Below are 18,076 nucleotides of genomic sequence, written 5' to 3'. Positions count from 1 at the left end.
ACTGTTTCTTTTGTCCAGGGCAGAGACTGACAAGAGAGGGCAGGGACAGACCTGGGAGGGCAGAGACAGGCCAGGGAGGGTAGAGACAGGCCAGGGAGGGTAGAGACAGGCCAGGGAGGGTAGAGACAGGCCAGGGAGGGCAGAGACAGGCCAAGTAGGGCAGAGACAGGCCAAGGCGGGCAGAGAGAGGACAGAGACAGGCCAGAGAGGGCAAGAGACAGGCCAGGGAGGGCAGAAACAGACCAGGGAGGGCAGAGAGAATCCATCTCACACCTCCCCCAGTCCCTCTCACACCTCCCCCAGTGCCTCTCACACCTCACCCAGTCCCTCTCACACCTCCCCCAGTGCCTCTCACACCTCCCCCACTCCCTCTCACTCCTCCCCCACTCCCTCTCACACCTCCCCCACTCCCTCAGATCTCTCCCTCCCCACCTCCATGCCTCCTGGCTAGGGTAACCATATTTGTCCTGGCAAAAACTGGGACAAAATGTCACGCATGCGAAGTCGTTCACTGGCTACTCATGCGCGATCGGAGCTTGGTGGTCGCGTATGCGCATGAGCAGCCGGCAAATGCCGATCGCGCATGCGCAAGAGCAGTCGTCAATTGACGATCACGCATGCGCTGTTGGCGCTCGCATGGGGTCCAAAAAACCAGAACAATAGCCGAAAAGTCAGGACAGAGCCCTAAAAACTGTGACTGTCCAGGGTAAACTGGGACATCAAGTCACCCTACCTGTCTTCTTCTATCTCCCGGTTTTGCCGGATGCAGAGAGAAAAGCAGGGTCTGCCATGGCTGCAGGGTTTCCTCCAGCCATTAGGTGGTGCTGCGCAGCGAGGTCGTGGTAAAACACCAGCGGAGTCAAATGTCCTAGACTACCATCAGATTGCTATTTTCCAACTGCAGAGTCTGATCAGAGAAGATCAGAGAAGATCAGAGAAAAGGTCCCCAAATGCTGCACTCAACCTATTATTAAAGTCTTAAACAAACCTGGTATTGGTGTCTTATTCAGAAGGTAAATATCTACCATGGGCTATATTAGGACCAATAAGAGAGACCGGTCATGATAACTACCTCTAAGGGGTGTAATAAAAATAAAAAAAATAAAATTTGATTAACATATATACTTGACTCATAATGTGTACATTATTTACAGTGTGTGAATATTAAAACCCCAGTGGTGAGGACCGGACAAACTCATATAGAAAAAGAATAAAACAGCTAGCTGTTGTACCACACAGGTAGTATGTATATGGTAAACTCAGTCTTAGAGTGCTGGTTCAATGTTACCTTTTAGAAAAGTATATGTATACTCATACATAGCAGCAGTATATTGATTAAATTAATGCAAACAGTCACAAAACGAAGCCTCGGTATTGGCTTAAAATATCTCACAGCTACAGATACAGATGCTATAAGGGAGACTTCTCCAGAAATGTAGCAGGGATGTAAATTGCAACAAAATGACCAGCAAATGAGTTACAGATACACACCACTCAATGAGTGTGTGTATCAACATGGTCCGATCACTTTAGCTTAAATGTAGCCATATCATTCTCCGTAATTCATGAATCTCTCTCTCTCTCTCTATATATATATAAAAGTTAAATAATATTTGTCTGTATGTTTGTGCCCCGTGATTGGCCTGTGAGATTGTGCGCGCTCATTGGCCACCGGCCGGCCACACCTCTCGCTGTCATTGGCCAGTTAATGTAAAAAGAAACACTGCATGTTGTGAGAGGGAGGCACAGGAGCAGCATGGTTAGAAAGGTGCCTGCAGCGGGGCCGGCGGCAACTGCTGAGCATCGGAGCACCCCCCCCCCCCCAGCACCAGGCCAGCACCGCCAACCCCCCCTGCAGCATCGGAGCACCGCCAAAGCATCGAAGCACCGCCCCCCCCCCACAGCTACCGGGCCATCACCGCCACCCCCCGCCCGCATCGGAGCACCGCCACCTTCCCCCACAGCTACCAGCCCAGCACCACCACCCCACCCCCCAACATCAGAGCACCACCACCCCACCCCCCTAACATCACAGCACCGCCACCCCACCCCCCCAATCCCCACTGCAGTCACCGGCCTGACCTGAGATCATCCCCAAGGTAAGTCGGATTTTTTTGTATTGAGGGTATATTTTATATGTGTTGGGGCATTTTATATATGTATTGGTTTTTTTTGGGGTATTTTATATATGTATTGGCGGGGTTGGGGTATTTTATGTATTGTGGTGGTTGGGGTATTTTATATATTGGGGTCTTTTATATATGTATCGGGGGGGTTGGGGTATTTTATATATGTAATTGGGGTGTCAGGGTATTTTATATGTAATTGGGGGGTCGGGGTATTTTATATATGTGATTGGGGGTCAGGGTATTTTATATATGTGATTGGGGGTCAGGGTATTTTATATATGTATTGGGGATCAGGGTATTTTATATATATATTGGGGGGGTCGGGGTATTATACATATGTATTGGGGGGGTCGGGGTATTTTATATATGTACTGAGGGGTGCTCCATGGGACTGAGGGGGGACCGGAGCTGTCAACTGGGGGGGAATCTGACCTGGTAACGAGTTCAGACCGCTTGTTCATAAAATGCATATTATTAATAGTAGATAGATCTAAATAATATCCAATATAGAGACTTACTAATATGATGCAATTACGTTATTTGCAGCTAAAAGCTGTCAGAAATACAGAAGTTAATTACAACTGTAAATTTATACAATAAAAACAGCGAGCAGTTTTGTGTAGACAGGTACCTTCACCAAAAAAACTTCAATATATGCCTGCATGTCATATATGACCAATATGACAAATATCACAATGACAAATATAATTCAAAATACAAGAAACATTGCTAAATAGGATCAACAAGTAACAGATCTCCAATCTAGAGCCAAAAATATGTAGTGCCAACAAAAAAAAAGGTCACAGCATGTCATGTGAGGAAAACAGGCATAGCGAAGTCAAAAGCAGGCAACATTTCAGGGTGCGACTGCCCAGTTCCCACGCGGAAGGCTGCGTCCAGGGTGAAGGGAGGCGCGGAGCTGGTGCGCTGGCGCTCGTGCGCAGTGACGTCACATGCATGCAAGCAGGAGACAAATCTTGTCCTGCTAGAGGACATTTGCGAGCGTGTCAATGGGACGGGGCGGCATCTATAGCTGTAACAATAAATGGCTCTAGTTTGGTAATTTCTGCACAGAGCTTATATACAGAAAATATGGGTGGTTACATTGCTACAAGCAATATTATCAGCAATAATACATGGGTGGCGCAGAGAATAGAAAAAATACCAATAATGCTGATAATACCAAAATAGCAAATTACTTGCAAAATACACAAAAACAACTTGTGATCATGACTTGTAGATTTTCCTAATTTGTAACACCCTATTTCTAAAAAGAGAAACTTGTGATTAGCCATTTTCGGATAAGACACTTATCTTCCCACTGCAGTAACCCTGCACTCGTGCACATCTCATGTCCCCTAAACAGTGCAATACAAAATACAACAATCCTGACTCCATTTTGTCCAACTCTCTCTCAGTGCCCCCTCCTAATCACCCCAATATCGACAGTCCCTTCTTTGATGCTTTTCGATATCAGTCCAATGAGAAATGCATAACACAAAATTCATTCAGCGGTTTAGTCCATTGAGTGTAGGTGGTTTGCATCCTACACTTTTCCACATCTTCAGCCTTTCTTTTCTCGAGCATTTGGCAGTGCTCCGACTGTATCTGGATTTCTTCAGGGGACATAATTCTGGGTCTTCTTGGAGTGGGTATGCCAAAGAGGAGGTCGACATGGAGCAGGATCTTGCAATTGCAGCGCTGAAGAGTAAGACACAGACATACATTAGTACAAAAACCACTACAATAAGTATAAGTCCTCGCAGAATCTTGGCTCCTCAAGTTACCAAAAATATCCCAGTCCTCGGGAACAGTTAAATTATCCTCCAATTCCTGAACTGCTGTTTTAATGGCTGAAACTGATGTGCAGATATTATGAGAAGAATCAGGCACATACTGTAGGTACAGCATTCTTCTCCCACTATGGAACTAACTACACCTTTGGCTTCTAGTAAATAATCTAAAGCCATTCTATTCTGCAAAATATATTAGTGACCAAAGAGCAGTGTTATGGGCTAAAGATAATAGTACATTCTATCCTGCTGAATACACTGCTGGACTGGTTACAATAACTAAAAGCAATATCAAAACATATTATCTTAGTATAGTAAAACATCTAGTATAGACACAGAATAATTAATATAATGGCAGCGAAAGCACATACAACTCCTGTAATAAGCGGTTTATATTCGCCGAAGTCTTTCTGTTGCTGAATTGGTAATTTAATAATATTGAGCACAGTTGTATATATGCGGGATATCGGGGTACCCTGTGGTATCAAAGACACATAGTACTTAGTACTTTATGCTTGGTGCTGGAACAACTTTGCAATATGTTACGTGGATCCATGAAGTAAGTTCAACAACTTTTACTGCAGTGTTTGTGCTCAACAAGATCTGATAGGGGCCCCTCCACTTTGCTGCAGTGCTGTTTTCTTTTACAAATTCTTTACAAGGATCCAATCTCCAGCTTCCAGACAATGGGTCTTAGAAGATTCTTTTGTTGGCTGTACAGCTTTGACCTGTGTGTGGATAGACTGCAAAGTTTTCATTAGTGACATACAATATTTTGTTTTTGTCTCATCCTGGATTACCTGATCCTTTATTAATAATTCTTTTGTAATCCCTGTGGCCATTGGTCACCCCATCAGAATTTCATATGGTGTTAATTTATGCTTTCGTGCTGGAGTACTACGTATAGACATCAAACCTAATGGCAATGCATCTTGCCATTTTAATCCCGTCTCAGCTGATATTTTAGCGATTTTATTCTTGAGTGTACCATTTACACGCTCCACCGCCCCTGCACTCTGAGGGTGATGTGAGCAATGCAAATGATATGGTATACCCAAAGCCTTGGATATATCCTGTACCAACTGTCCTGTGAAATGGGTACCCCTATTAGAGCATATATGATGGGGTAAACCATATCAGGAAAAAAAATTCTTGCACTAATCGTTTCCCAACCATGTGTGAATCTGCTTTAGCACATGGGGTACGTTTCTACACAACCTGAAAAAGGTAGAAAGTATCACCAATACATAGTGATAATGTAGACATTTAGGTAATTCTTTAAAATCCATCTGTATATTAACAAATGGTCCCCACGAGCAAGGTGGGTGTTGCATGGAAGTTGGTTAAACAGTTTTACCTACGTTGTTTTGTTGACATATATGTGACAGTGTGAGCAGTAGTGAGCTGCTACTGATGCTAAACCTGGGGCATATCATTTGTTTCTGGATAAATCTCATAATCCCTTCTTTTTTTCCCCATCATGGGACATTCCATGTGCCAGGCGAACAATATAAGGTAAAAGTGCTGATGGGAGGACAGGTAAACCTTGTGGACCTGTCCATTCACCAGTTGCTGATACAGCCGCTCCAAATGGAGCCCGGCATCTTTTTCCTCCTGAGATGCATCTTTGTAAAATTGTAATAGATCAATAGGAACAGAGACGGAGTCATCCGATATTGTGGCTACATAGACATTTATAAAGCTACCGTTAATTACAGTCAAATAAGTATCTGCTTGGGTAGAAAGGATAAAATGGTTGCTCGATTTGGTACTACAGGAAAAATTGGCATTACGGTAGAGTTAATAGCACGGAAATCCTATACAAATCTACAGGACGGTTTTCCTAGTGCTGATGGTTTTTTAACAGGTACAATTGGTGTATTACAGGGGCTAATAGTAGGAAGTATTAGTCCTTCCCCACCCCTTTAGTAATCCTTCTATAATGGTCCGTATACCTTCCTGGGATTCCTTACTTAGAGGGTATTGCGATACCCTGGGAAGATTAGTATCAGATTTTAAATGTACTAAGACTGGAGTTGCTGAACGGATCAGTCCTACATCCGTAGAATCTGAGGCCCATTAAGTGGAGGGTAGGAGTTCACTCTCTAACTGCTCAGTTAATACCATAACAATGGGGTCTAATTCCATATCCCAATGTGATAGATGTACGGTGGCCTCTGCCTGATCCCGGTTTTGGAAGGGCACCTCAGGATACACTATCTGGGGGTACAATAAATTATACAGCCTAATTTACATAATAAATCTGTTCCCAAAAGTTTTACAGGGTATGTGGGGCTCATTAGAAACGTGTGTTCTGTAAGAGGACCTATCTGGACTGTCAGTGGGCAGGTAATTGGATTTTTATTTCCCACCCCTGGGGAAGTTGATGGTTTAAAATGTTCTTCCCTCCCACATTACATGTAATAAAAGGTCCCGCATCAACAGGGACACAAGGATAACCTGTCGGTCATTGTTGATTAGTATAGTTTGGGTTAAACCCTTGATCTGACTGGCCGTTGTAAGTTCTGGGGGCTCTGCATTCTCTGGCAAAATGAACTGGCTTCCTGCAACTGTAACATATCTTCGGGTGATTATTTTTTGGTGCTTGGTCCCAATTTCTGTCTCCTCTCCCTCTTGATGTATTATATCTCCCTTGTCTGTTATAATTATATCTCTGCTGCCCTCTGCTATTAGATTGGTTATTGGTATAATACAGCGGTGCGCAAAGGGGGGTGCTGTATTTTTTGGGGGGGGTGCGGTCTCACGCTCTTCCTCGAGGCATTTAAATTAAATTCCCAGGGGATCGCGTGTGGCCTCTGCAACTCTCTTACCGGGGATCTGCAGAGCTGCTAAGACGCGCTGCCATGACAATGCAGCGTTAAATGACGCCGCAGTGTCATGCGGAGTGATGTCACGCGTCCGTCTCCATGGCAACTGGGTCACGTGACATCATGTAACCCCTCTACGTCATTTGTCGCCTCTATACAAGGTGAAGGGGGCGCGAAAGTGAGGGGGAGCAAGCAGGGGGAAGGGGGGGGGGGCGCAGCTCAAAAAGTTTGTGCTCCCCTGGTATAATAGGCAGTTTGTGCCTCCATTAATGCCACTTCCTTCTTTTTCCTATTTAGTAGCGGTTATTTCCCCAATATGTGACTGGTTTAATTTGTGACCTATTCGGACGTATGTGTTACAAACAGTAAATTCTATTTATCACATAGATTTATCTCTTACTCACACAGAGTTTTTTTTTCTCAGAGTTTTTATCTCACAGAGTTTTTGTTTCCTCACAGTTTTTTTTTATTCCTCACACACAGCTTTTATCTCCCACACAGTTCTTCTCTCTCACACAGTTCTTATCTCTCACACAGTTCTTATCTCTCACACAGTTCTTATCTCTCACACAGTTCTTATCTCACACAGAGTTCTTATCTCACACAGAGTTCTTATCTCACACAGGGAGCTATGCACTAAGCAGCGCGTTTTTGCGACCGATTGGAAAATTTTAGCTCGGCCGTTACAAAGTGAAGCCAAAAGCGGGATTCACTAACAAGTTCAGGGCATTATGTTCCGGTTATTCCTGAAACTTCGATAGGACCGATAGCACGGAAGCTAATATTGAAATCAGTGGGAGTATCCATACAATAGTGCCCTGATCAGCATAGTTTAACCCTTTGAGTGCTGGAGGGACCACGACACCAGAGTACCCCAGCCCCATCCGACACTCGCGATCACGTGACCAGGGCCACATCCGATTTCCTGGGGCCCAGGACTAGAGTGATCGCGATGTCACTGATGACAGAATGATAGAGGAGTCTTCTCCTGTTCCTATGTCCTGATCTGCTATTATTTTTACTACAATCTTGTATTAATCACTGCTTGTAGTGAATGACAGAACCGTAAAAACATGTTTTCTGCCATCAAAATAGGTACTTTTTTTCAATTAAAAAAACGTCATTGCTATTGGTGGATTCTACCTAAAAAGGAGTGATCCTGTTGCTCTTCGTACAGTATATGTGTATATCGCAGATGGATACACATTGAATAATGCCCGTGCTCTGTCTTGGTCAGTGGCGGATTTCTCATTAGGCCCGGGCCTAGGGCGGCAAAATGTGGGGGCGGCAAAAATGTCCGCCCCCCTATATACTTTTGCGGCCCTCTCGGACCTATCGGGAAGTCCTTTCATCTGTTGTGGCCGCCTAATTACCTGCCGCCCTGCTTCTCCTTCTGAACCACAGCGTCAAATGACGCCACAGACATCACAGAGTCTCGTTGCCATGGCAATGTGAAGTCGCAGTGTCAAATGACGTCATGCCTGCGCGTTACCATGGCAACGTGACGCAGTACGACGTCACATTGGCGACATCCGTGGAGGTTCAGAAGGAGGAAGGGGGCGACAGGTAAGGAGGCGGCCTCAACAGCAACGTGCTGGTCTTGGTAGACACCTTTGTGAACCACAAAACAGGAAAGGACCACAGGAGGGAAGCCAATGAAAATAAATCAAGCATTCATTTTATTTTATGTACCACCATTAGGAACATTTTATTATGGTAAGATACAAAGACGATACATCAGTGTGCAGATATTTCAATCAATATTTATCTAACATTTTAAATTGTCTCATAATCTATCGCTATTTTTTTTTTTAAGGAAATTAAAATTATGCGAATATATTGTCATGTTTTTATATCAAATTTACAACTTAAACCTTTGAATTAAGTACTGACACTTTCATACCACACTATGGGGCCTATGTTAGTAGCCTTTATGAGAAAAAAAAAATCGCCCTGCCCTTTAATCCGCCAGTTTTTTGAGCGTTGCTATCACGGTATTCAGAAAGCCTCGATTACCAGTGATAGCAAAATTCCCAAAACTGGCGAATAGCCGGCGGCATGAAGATCGCCCCTCAAAAGGCTAAATCCGGCATTACCATTAATCACCTTAGCGGTTAATAGCTGCTATAGTAATTAATGGGATAGGGGACATTATATTGTATTTTTTTCTTGTATTCTTGCTGGCATCGGAGGACGTGGACCTGCAGTATGCTGACGAGGACGCCCTTCATGATAGCAGGGGTAAGTAGAAAGGTTTATTTACTTTATTTATGCTGGCTGGCTAATGTTTGATTTTATAATGGGCAAATGTACTATTATCCATATGTGGATTATAGTAATTTTGCCCATTACTGTACGTGTATAGTGGGGGGGGGGGGGCGGGAGGGGAAAGGGGGTGTTGGGGGTAGAGGAGATGGTAGTAGGGTTGTTGTGTTTGAAAATATTTATTTTGGGTAGCAGGGGTGGGTGAAGGTGGCATTTGGACCTTGTGGGTGTTTATACCTAACTGGTGGGTAGCGGGAGAGGTTATCCCCTTCATTACCTTAGTGGTATTAACTGCTATGGTAATTAAGGGGTTAACTCCACAAGCCGCCCCCCCCCCCGCCCGGAAGACCTAAACACCCACCAAGGGCCAAATGACACCTTCACCCACCCCTGCTACCCAAAATAAAGATGGCACTGGTAGTTAACCCCTTCATTGCCTTATCGGTTAGCCGCTAAGTTAATTAAGTTGCCTGTAAATGCATTTTTATTGCATGGAATTCATGATATTAATGGCTATCAGGTCCGGAGACCCCCGCATGAATCTGATGCAGAAAAATGCATTTTTTTCAAAGTCTTCTCTCGACGCCTTATCGGCAGGTTCTCACCACCATCACGCCAACTTTTTCTGGCAGGAGGATTTTGAGAGGAAATCGCCATGTTGGAGTCTGGATAACCTACTCAAGGCTCCTAGAATTGCACGAATGTGAGAACCTGCCTACAAGTGGCTTATCGCGGCTCGACTGGCGATTGAAAAAAAAAATGCTGATGAAAGCCTTTATTGGGCACTTATCGAGGCTTACTGAATAGCTAAAAGTAGGTCTTCATCGCTAAAAAGCAGAGATTGGGGTGGGGTGGCAGAGCCTCTCTTTTCTGTTCCTAGAGCTGCTGGAGTTGTTATATCCTCAGTAGCAATCTGCAGGTCTTCTAACGTAAGTGGTTGAAGAGTTGGAAGTGCTGGCAACATTGGGTACAATATTATTGGTTTCCAAGGTTTCCCAGGACATTTTGGTGCCTCTGGTAGGTCCATCAAAACATCCTCATGAATATTTGGAACATTACCATTATCCTCTGTCACTGTTGGAATATGGGGGAATAATGGAGGACCTTGGGGCCCCTGTAAGGATGGAGTAGCTGATTCCCCAAGAACATGACCGGAATTCTGTGACTGTTGTGGTGTCACTAACACCTCAGCTGTTTGCGAAGTTGTCTTAGGCACCTGCGGGATTTCATGCACTATAGGTTTGACTGTTACTTCTGTTTTATTTCTGTCATCTTCTTTAGATTCTTCAGACGAGTCACATTTTTTATGATTATGTTTTTTGCATCCTTTGTGTTTTTTGTTTCTTTTCTCTTTTTTATCCTTTTTCCTATGTGTGTGTTCTTCTTTATGATTAGGACCATGCCCTTGTCCTCTGGATCGCAATTGCAGACGGTCAGGTTTGGCAAGAAGAAAGGGTTCTTCTAAAACCAAGCGGAAAGGTGAAAGTCCCCTTATGCTGTCTTCAGGGGACTAGAATAAGAAAATGAAATACACAATTACTTTTTTATTGCACATGTATATTATGACTATAATGATTCAAATATGAATATTTAAACAATTTATTTCACGTAGTGCCCATGGTATACATTGGAACAAATGTAAGATGAGTTCTAACCGAAATGTAACATGTCCTCTTTACAATTAAATTAAAACTGTTTTTACATCAAAGGTGCAGTCCCCACCTGCCAATCTAAATTTTTAATTGTCATTTGTTTGCTTTTTCTTTCCGATCACATACTTCTTTGTGAAATCCTTGAGTAGTTTTCTGTTTCTGTTTTGCTGGGACCATTAAAATCGCTGCTATTTCCTTCTCTAAAAACTGCAAATGTCTCTGTTTTTGACAATGTGACTTTAGGGATGTTGGGCCTTTCTTCCCTAAGCTTTTATATCGGCCCCTAGAAAAAAACATATTTCTTACTGTGGTTTTTATATTCTCTAAAATTGCAAAAATATCAACACATCTCCAATAAAATGCTAGAAAGCGATACTCTCACCTTACTGCAGCTCAGGCTACATGTTACAAATTGGGAATGCAGATTGAAAACATTGTTACCAAAATATAAACAATAAATGGCTTATTACAGTTTGATATCCTCATTCCTTTGCTTAGTCATACGTTTGAAAGGAACTAAAATGAAGGAACAAAAGTAGGAAAAGAAGGTATTTACCATTACTGGATAGCATTGGGGAACTGAGTGGACTTTAATCGCCTTGTTTGTAACATTAAATTTGACATTACAGTCGAAAGTACTCTAAAATAAAGGGAACAATGAAAATAACACGTTTTAGCTGTATGAATGGTATTTTATGCCACATGCAACATTCAAGCAATCCCCAACTCTTTCTCCATATGAGTTATTGTGGCCATATTGACTATTGCAGCTAGTGATACCTGTATACAAGTTCGCTGCCAGGCCAGACACACATTGTGATGGTAAAGGAGTTTTCTTCTTTGAGCTGGGAAGCAGGAGTTCTCTAGAACTGAACCACATTAATTTCAGCTCCGGGGACTCCCTAAGTTGCTGACGGTATCTCTCTTCTGTTTAAAGGTCCTACATCACTTGGGCCAATAGGAACCTGCAAGGGATGATGTCAAAGCTTCTTATTGGCCCAGGAGACATGGGACATTTCAGCAGCCATATTGGCAGCCCAGTAGGGGCTGGTACTGGCAGCCCCTTCAGAGGTTTGTATCTCAGGAAGCAGGGGGTCCCCACAGCTGAAATTAATGCATTTCAGTTCCCCTGCTTCAAATCTATTGCAAATGTGTTTTTTAAACAACTGCAAACAGAATGACCGCTTTAGAGTGGTTATTCATAATATTAGCATTTTGCCCCCTTTTTCTGCTCTAATAAAACAAAGATATATCTTTATTCTAGCATTAAAATGCATGATTATCATAATCTCTAGCTTCTGAGGTTACCATGGTAACCTTTAGACTGAGCTAGGACACCTCTTTTTCAGACGTTGACGGAGCCAAAGACAACAAGAATACCCGACAAAGAAATACGTCAGTCTGACCCTACACAGTTCTTAACGAGTATATTAAGGTAAAGTCAGGAGGACTTCGGTCTTTTACCACAATATTATGTAAATAAAACAAAGACTTTCATGTCAAAATATTTGCTAAAAAACAGCCGTTCATTTGGAGCACAATGACTGCACATAATTCAACTTGAAACTTCCTATCCACATACTCAGGACACTTCCTCTCTTCTGCGCATCTACCATCAAATAATCCATCATATATTTTACAAGGAAACAAATCGGATGGGTGCCGTTTCTAAAAACAAATCTCATTTTATTTATCAAAAGGTTTAAATATGTAGCACGGCGTCCGTGAGAGCGACGCTCTGCCAAGACAGTGATACAAGCGGAGGTGGCACCGGAGCAGTGGTACATGCGCTGGCAGTACCAATACTCTGGAGGGACATCACGGACCTCCGTTAGAAGTCTGCCATACAGGATAAAGCCTATCCAAAACGCTGTTTGGAATCCTGCTTGTCGTAAGTAGGATTCCAATTTTTTCTCCCCGAATGAGATCTTTTGAATCACCGCTCCCTGTCATTGAGACAGCTGTCTTTTTTGTATAGTATTTTTACACTATTATTAAATTAGTTATCTAGCTATACATTAGGTGTTGTTTAGTTTTTTGTTTGTAGTAAGTCTATTTGTCTGTCAGCGTATGTTTTATTTGTCTATGTATGTACTATTTTATCAACATTAACCTACAGATATACACTAGGATTATTTTTTGTGTTTATCTTTACATATTGTGAGACAGCCTTCAAGATACATCTGGTGTCTCCCAGGTCATTTAGACTGGATATTCTATAAAATGATATTCTATATGGTCAGATTTTATTATCTGCTAATTGGACATTTTCTAGGCGCCGGAATATTTTTTGTTTCTTAGTATGCAAAAGGTCACATAAAGTACATATATAAACACCAAACTCCATGTGCTACAGAGAGATGAAAAAAAATAGTACAAATGACATCACATTTTAGGAGTTAGACCAGGAGTGTTCAAACAGGGGTGGGTGTGGGAGTGCTGTTGTGCTGCGGGGGGGGGGGGGGGGGGGGGAGGGCGGGTTGTGTGGTAATGTGCTGTGGGGAGTGGTATTGTGCTGGGGCGGAGTTTCTGGTGTTGTGGTTTTGTGTTGGGGGAGTGTGGGATTGTGGGTATTGTGTGTGTGTGTGTGTGTGGGAAACGCTAGTCCTGGGCACCGAGTAAACTGTTGTCTGCCATTGAAATAAGTGATATATTATTATAGTCCCAAGTACTTACACTGCTTTCACTTATCTGACACTCATCTTCCAATATGGCATAGACAGACTTAGTACAGTTGGTCTCTTTCATTGTAAATGACACATCATACATTTTTCCACCAAGCCCCTATAAGATAAGGAATGAGAGAAGAAAGATGTTGAGAAAAATATCACATTAGACTGATTTTAAGCTTGAGTTTTTAACATGAAATCTCCTTCACAGTCTCCTAAATTGTGTTAAACTCGCTCATTTGTAGCATTTACTCTGGGAATTAAATCTCACTCTTAGCATCTGAGGCTGCGTAGACTTTTATGAAATGAGGTCTCTGTTTCACTTACTGGAGGCCTTGCATGCCATGTAAATCTGCAGGTAATTTATAAAGTTATGTATTGTGAGCAACAGGAGCACGTTTGTTTTAAAGCTGCAGCCACAAAATGTGCTGGATTTTCACATATGAAAGGCATTCTGCTCAGAAAACATGTGAACATTTCAGTAAATGTTTTCAGAAAAAAAAAAAAACTTCACCGCCAGTAAAGCAAAAATATGTATTTTTTTGTGAATAGAAAATATATTGTCATTGTGGAGGTAAAAACCGTTAATTACATTCTTTTGGGGTCTATTCTAATAGCTTTGCTGCCATCTCAAACGATGTGGCATGACTCCACTGCACAGTTTGTCATTTATGTTATCACCAGGGCTCGACAACTGCACCCGCCCACTCGCCTGGCAAGTGCATTTTGTCCGCTGTCAAATGCTTAGCTGCGATATCTCCCGACATTCTCCGTATTCTCCCTTGCAACTTTGACTGTTTCCCCTGCAGCTCCTGTTAAAATGTCTGTGTGGCGTCAAATGACGCCACATTGCCATGTCAATGGGATGCTATGTGATGTCACAGTGTCACACGGAGTCACATTGCCATGGCAACTTGACGTAGTGTGACATCACGTAGCGTCCCGTTGTGAGAGCAACGCGGCATCATTTGAAGCAGCACGGCCATTTTAACAGGAGCTGCGGGGTAAACAGTCAAAGTTGCAGGGGAGAAGACAGAGAACCGCTAAGCTAATGAAGGGGTTAACTACTCCCCCAACGCTCCCGCAAGGTCTAAACACCCACCACGGGCCAAATACTACCTACACCCACCCCGACTATGCACAATAAACCGGGCACCGGTGTTTAACCCCTTCATTACCTTAGCGGTTAGCCGCTAAGGTAATGAAGCTGCCTGTAAATATATTTGTATTGCTTTGGATTGAAGCAGGGGCTCATAACATATCAAAAGATAAAAGCGTTTCCATTTTTCACACTAATGCTTTTCCCAACCCGTATGTGACAGGGTGAAGTCAACCCCTATCAGTTATGCCTGGGAAACATATGTCTGAGTGCTGCATCCAGCACTCAGAAGGTTAACTCAGGAGGAAGCTAAGCAATCAGGAAGTAACCTGACACCTGATAGCCAGCAAGGTAGAAAAGGATCTTGTTACTGGCAGTAGCTGCCTGCCTTAAACCAGAAAACACTGCTATGTGAGCTGTTAGCCAGAGGGATTCACCAAAGTCACTACTTCAACCCAAGTAAGGATTGTTCATTTTTTTTTCTGACTGCTGAAAGTACACTTATGGTTTGGTTATGGTCTAGCCAGCCAGCCTGCTAGATAGGCCTGGTGTGTTAGTCAGATCTCCCAATGTGGAGCAGGTTTTGTTTTGGTTTGAAGGGACAGTGTACTCGCATGTTATGTTATGTTGTGGAGAAATAAAGCCACTGAACGGTTTCATTATCCTGAAACTACATGTGTGGACTGTTCCCTGACCTCGGCTACAGGCCGTCCTGCCACAGGTGGTGTCAGAAGTGGGATGTTGGATGGCCCCTGTATCTGAAGGGCCACACAGAATAAAAACAAAATGGAGAATTTTTTTTCTCAGTTCCTTGAGCAACAGCTCCAGCTAGCAGAGAAGCAAGCTGAGCAACAGGCCCAGCAAATAGAATGGCAGGCCAAGCAAGCAGAACATCAAGCTCAGCAAATTGAGCGACAAGCCCAGCAAGATGAGCAACAGGCCCGGCGAGAGGAAAAGCTACTCCAACTGCTGGTCGAAGGCCCAGCCCCAGGCAGACCAGAGATTCCAAATAACCCACCAGTGATTCTGCCCAAAATGAAGCCAACCGACGACCCAGAGGCATTTCTCCTCACTTTTGAAAGGATAGCCACGGCCCACGGCTGGACAGTTGAACGCTGGGTAACGACTCTGGCTCCACTCCTCATAGGAGAAGCTCAGGCAGCCTATCAAGCTCTTCCAGCAGACGAGGCCATGGACTATCAGCAACTAAAGGCTGCTATTCTGGATCGCCTAGGCCTTACTCCAGAGACCTATCATCAGCGGTTCCGGACAGTCAAATAAACAAACAGAGACAGACCCCGGGTCGTAGCCCACCGCTTAGTAGACTTATGTACCAGGTGGATACAACCGGAGAAGCATACCAAGGCAGAGATCCTTGAACAGTTTGTGCTCGAGCAGTTCATACAGATACTGCCCCCTCCTCCCGCTCCTGGGTAAAAGACACGCTGCATTTTCCCTGGATTCAGCGGTCCGCTTGGTGGAAAACTTCCTTGGCGACGACACCCAACAGGATAGCTGGGAATGGTCCGTGCAAACACCGGTTGCTTCCGGTGATACCAGAGGCAGGAGAGCAGACAATCGAGGGGTCTACAACCTGCCAGCTCGGGAGATCCAGTCAACCCGATCGGAAGACCCTTTCCCATCTCGGAGGGTTCCTGGTACAGACTCCCGCAGAGACGCCCGTCCCGGGTCCGAGGCTATTGGATCACTCAAGGGAGGCCACCACCCACAGTATTCCCCGAAAACCTGGGCTTCAGTCACCCATCCGGTGGAGAGGATACCACCACCAACCAGAAGGGAGGATCCCATCCAACAGCAGAGAAGTCCAAACACCGAACCCCGTCGAGAGCTTCCGCTGACGACCGAGTTTGCGGACTCAGGAGATGATGAGATGGACTGTTCATATGGCAGAACCACTGCCACAGCTTCTCTCCGAGGGGACCACAACCCGTGGTTAGTCCCAGCATCTCTGGAGGGGAAAATAGTAAAAGCCATGCTGGACTCGGGATCTGGAAAAACCCTGATCCTAGAGGGCCTAATTCCAAGCAACAGACTCTCCTATGACTCTCCTTGGAATATCGAGTGTATCCATGGGGATACAAAGAGATACCCGACGGCGAACGTTATACTGCGTATCAATGATCAAGAGGCTAGCCTACTAGTTGGAGTTGCTCCCTGGCTACCTGCTCCTGTTCTACTTCTCCGAGACTGGCCCTACTTCGAAACATTGTTGGCCCCTACTCCTACGGAGCCCGGAGACTTGTTTTCTTCTCCCCCAGAGATTTTCCCCCGTAGACACCACGCCCCAAAGACACGTAAACAGAGACGTGCGGAAAAAGAGGACTGGTTAAGAAAGGCTGGGACTCTTGGTAACATTAGTCAGCCCAAAGGACTGCAGGTCATGGCCGGAGATGACCAGGGTGGGGAACAGATAGATACGGGAATTTTGCCAGACCTGGATCTTCCTGACTTCCGTCAGAGGCAGAGGGAAGACCCAGCTCTGGCTAGACAATATGAGAAGGTGGTACAGGTCAACAACAAGATAATGGATGAACAGGGTGTAAGAGTGTTTCCACATTTTGAACTGTTGAATGACATCCTATATCGTGTGAATAAGGTTACACAAACAGGGGAGGTCATTCGACAGATGCTAGTCCCTAAAGGGTTGATTAAAACAGTGTTCACCCTAGCCCATACTCTCCCATGGGGTGGTCATTTGGGCAGAGATAAGACCACGGACCGCATCTCGTCCCGGTTTTACTGGCCAGGCATACATGGTGAGATCATGAAACTATGTGAGACATGTCCTGAATGCCAGTTAACTAGCCAAAAAGGACAGAAGCCGGCTCCCTTGGTCCCTCTGCCCTTGGTAGCCGTCCCATTCGAGAGAATTGGGGTAGATCTGGTCGGACCTTTAGAACCCTCTGCGAAGGGACATAAATTTATACTCGTTGTTGTAGATTATGCCACCAGATATCCTGGGGCGTCCCTCTGAGATCAGCCACTGCCAAACAGGTTGCTCACAGGCTGTTAGAACTGTTCTCTAGGGTAGGACTTCCCCAAGTAATGTTAACTGACCAGGGAATAAATTTCATGGCAAAGTTAATGCAGGATGTCCTGAAGTTATTGGAGGTAAAATCCGTCCGGACCTCAGTCTACCATCCTCAGACTGATGGATTGGTAGAGAGGTTTAACCGTACTTTAAAAACCATGCTTAGGAAGTTTGTGACCACTGAAAAATGAGCTTGGGATGAACTTCTCCCTTTCCTGTTGTTTGCGGTACGAGAAGTTCCCCAATCATCCACAGGTTTCTCCCCATTTGAGCTCCTATATGGACGCCAACCTCGGGGTATTCTCGACCTACTGAAGGAATCCTGGGAGGAGGAGCCCTCCCCCTCCAAGAATACCCTTCAGTATGTCATAGACCTTAGAAACCGCCTAGACATGATAGGTCGATTTGCTAAGGAAAACCTCAAATCTGCTCAAGAACGTCAAGAGAGGCAGTACAACCAAAATGCTTGCTTGAGGGTCTTCCAACCTGGGGACCAAGTGATGCTACTACTACCGACATCAGAGAGTAAACTCCTGGCGAAGTGGCAGGGTCCTTTCCAAGTTCTCTGCCGCACCGGGGAGGTGAACTA

At 44.4% G+C, this 18,076-nt stretch overlaps 1 protein-coding gene and 1 long non-coding RNA gene across 3 annotated transcripts in view; one reads left to right on the top strand and one right to left on the bottom strand.

Annotated features, from left to right (window-relative positions):
* Window positions 1-8,406: 8,406 nt before the first annotated feature.
* The window catches only part of LOC142466032 (T-kininogen 2-like), a 21,260-nt gene continuing 11,590 nt past the window's right edge, over window positions 8,407-18,076 (bottom strand). Inside the window, exons 8-10 of the mRNA XM_075570655.1 lie at window positions 13,344-13,451; window positions 11,224-11,307; window positions 8,407-10,525 (exon numbers count right to left, since the gene is read on the bottom strand). Coding sequence (XP_075426770.1) covers window positions 9,812-10,525; window positions 11,224-11,307; window positions 13,344-13,451 — 906 coding nt within the window. The 3' untranslated portion in view covers window positions 8,407-9,811. The remainder of the gene's footprint in view (window positions 10,526-11,223; window positions 11,308-13,343; window positions 13,452-18,076) is intronic.
* LOC142466038 (uncharacterized) overlaps window positions 12,022-18,076 on the top strand; it is a 183,049-nt gene continuing 176,994 nt past the window's right edge. For both annotated transcript variants that reach the window (XR_012788034.1, XR_012788035.1), the window contains exons 1-2: window positions 12,022-12,102; window positions 12,368-12,558. This is a non-coding gene — a long non-coding RNA (uncharacterized LOC142466038). The remainder of the gene's footprint in view (window positions 12,103-12,367; window positions 12,559-18,076) is intronic.

Source organism: Ascaphus truei, chromosome 14 (assembly GCF_040206685.1).
Source record: "Ascaphus truei isolate aAscTru1 chromosome 14, aAscTru1.hap1, whole genome shotgun sequence".
NCBI lineage: Eukaryota > Metazoa > Chordata > Amphibia > Anura > Ascaphidae > Ascaphus > Ascaphus truei.
The sequence above is the reverse complement of the archived record's forward strand: the minus strand, read 5'-3'. Positions and strand labels throughout refer to the sequence as shown.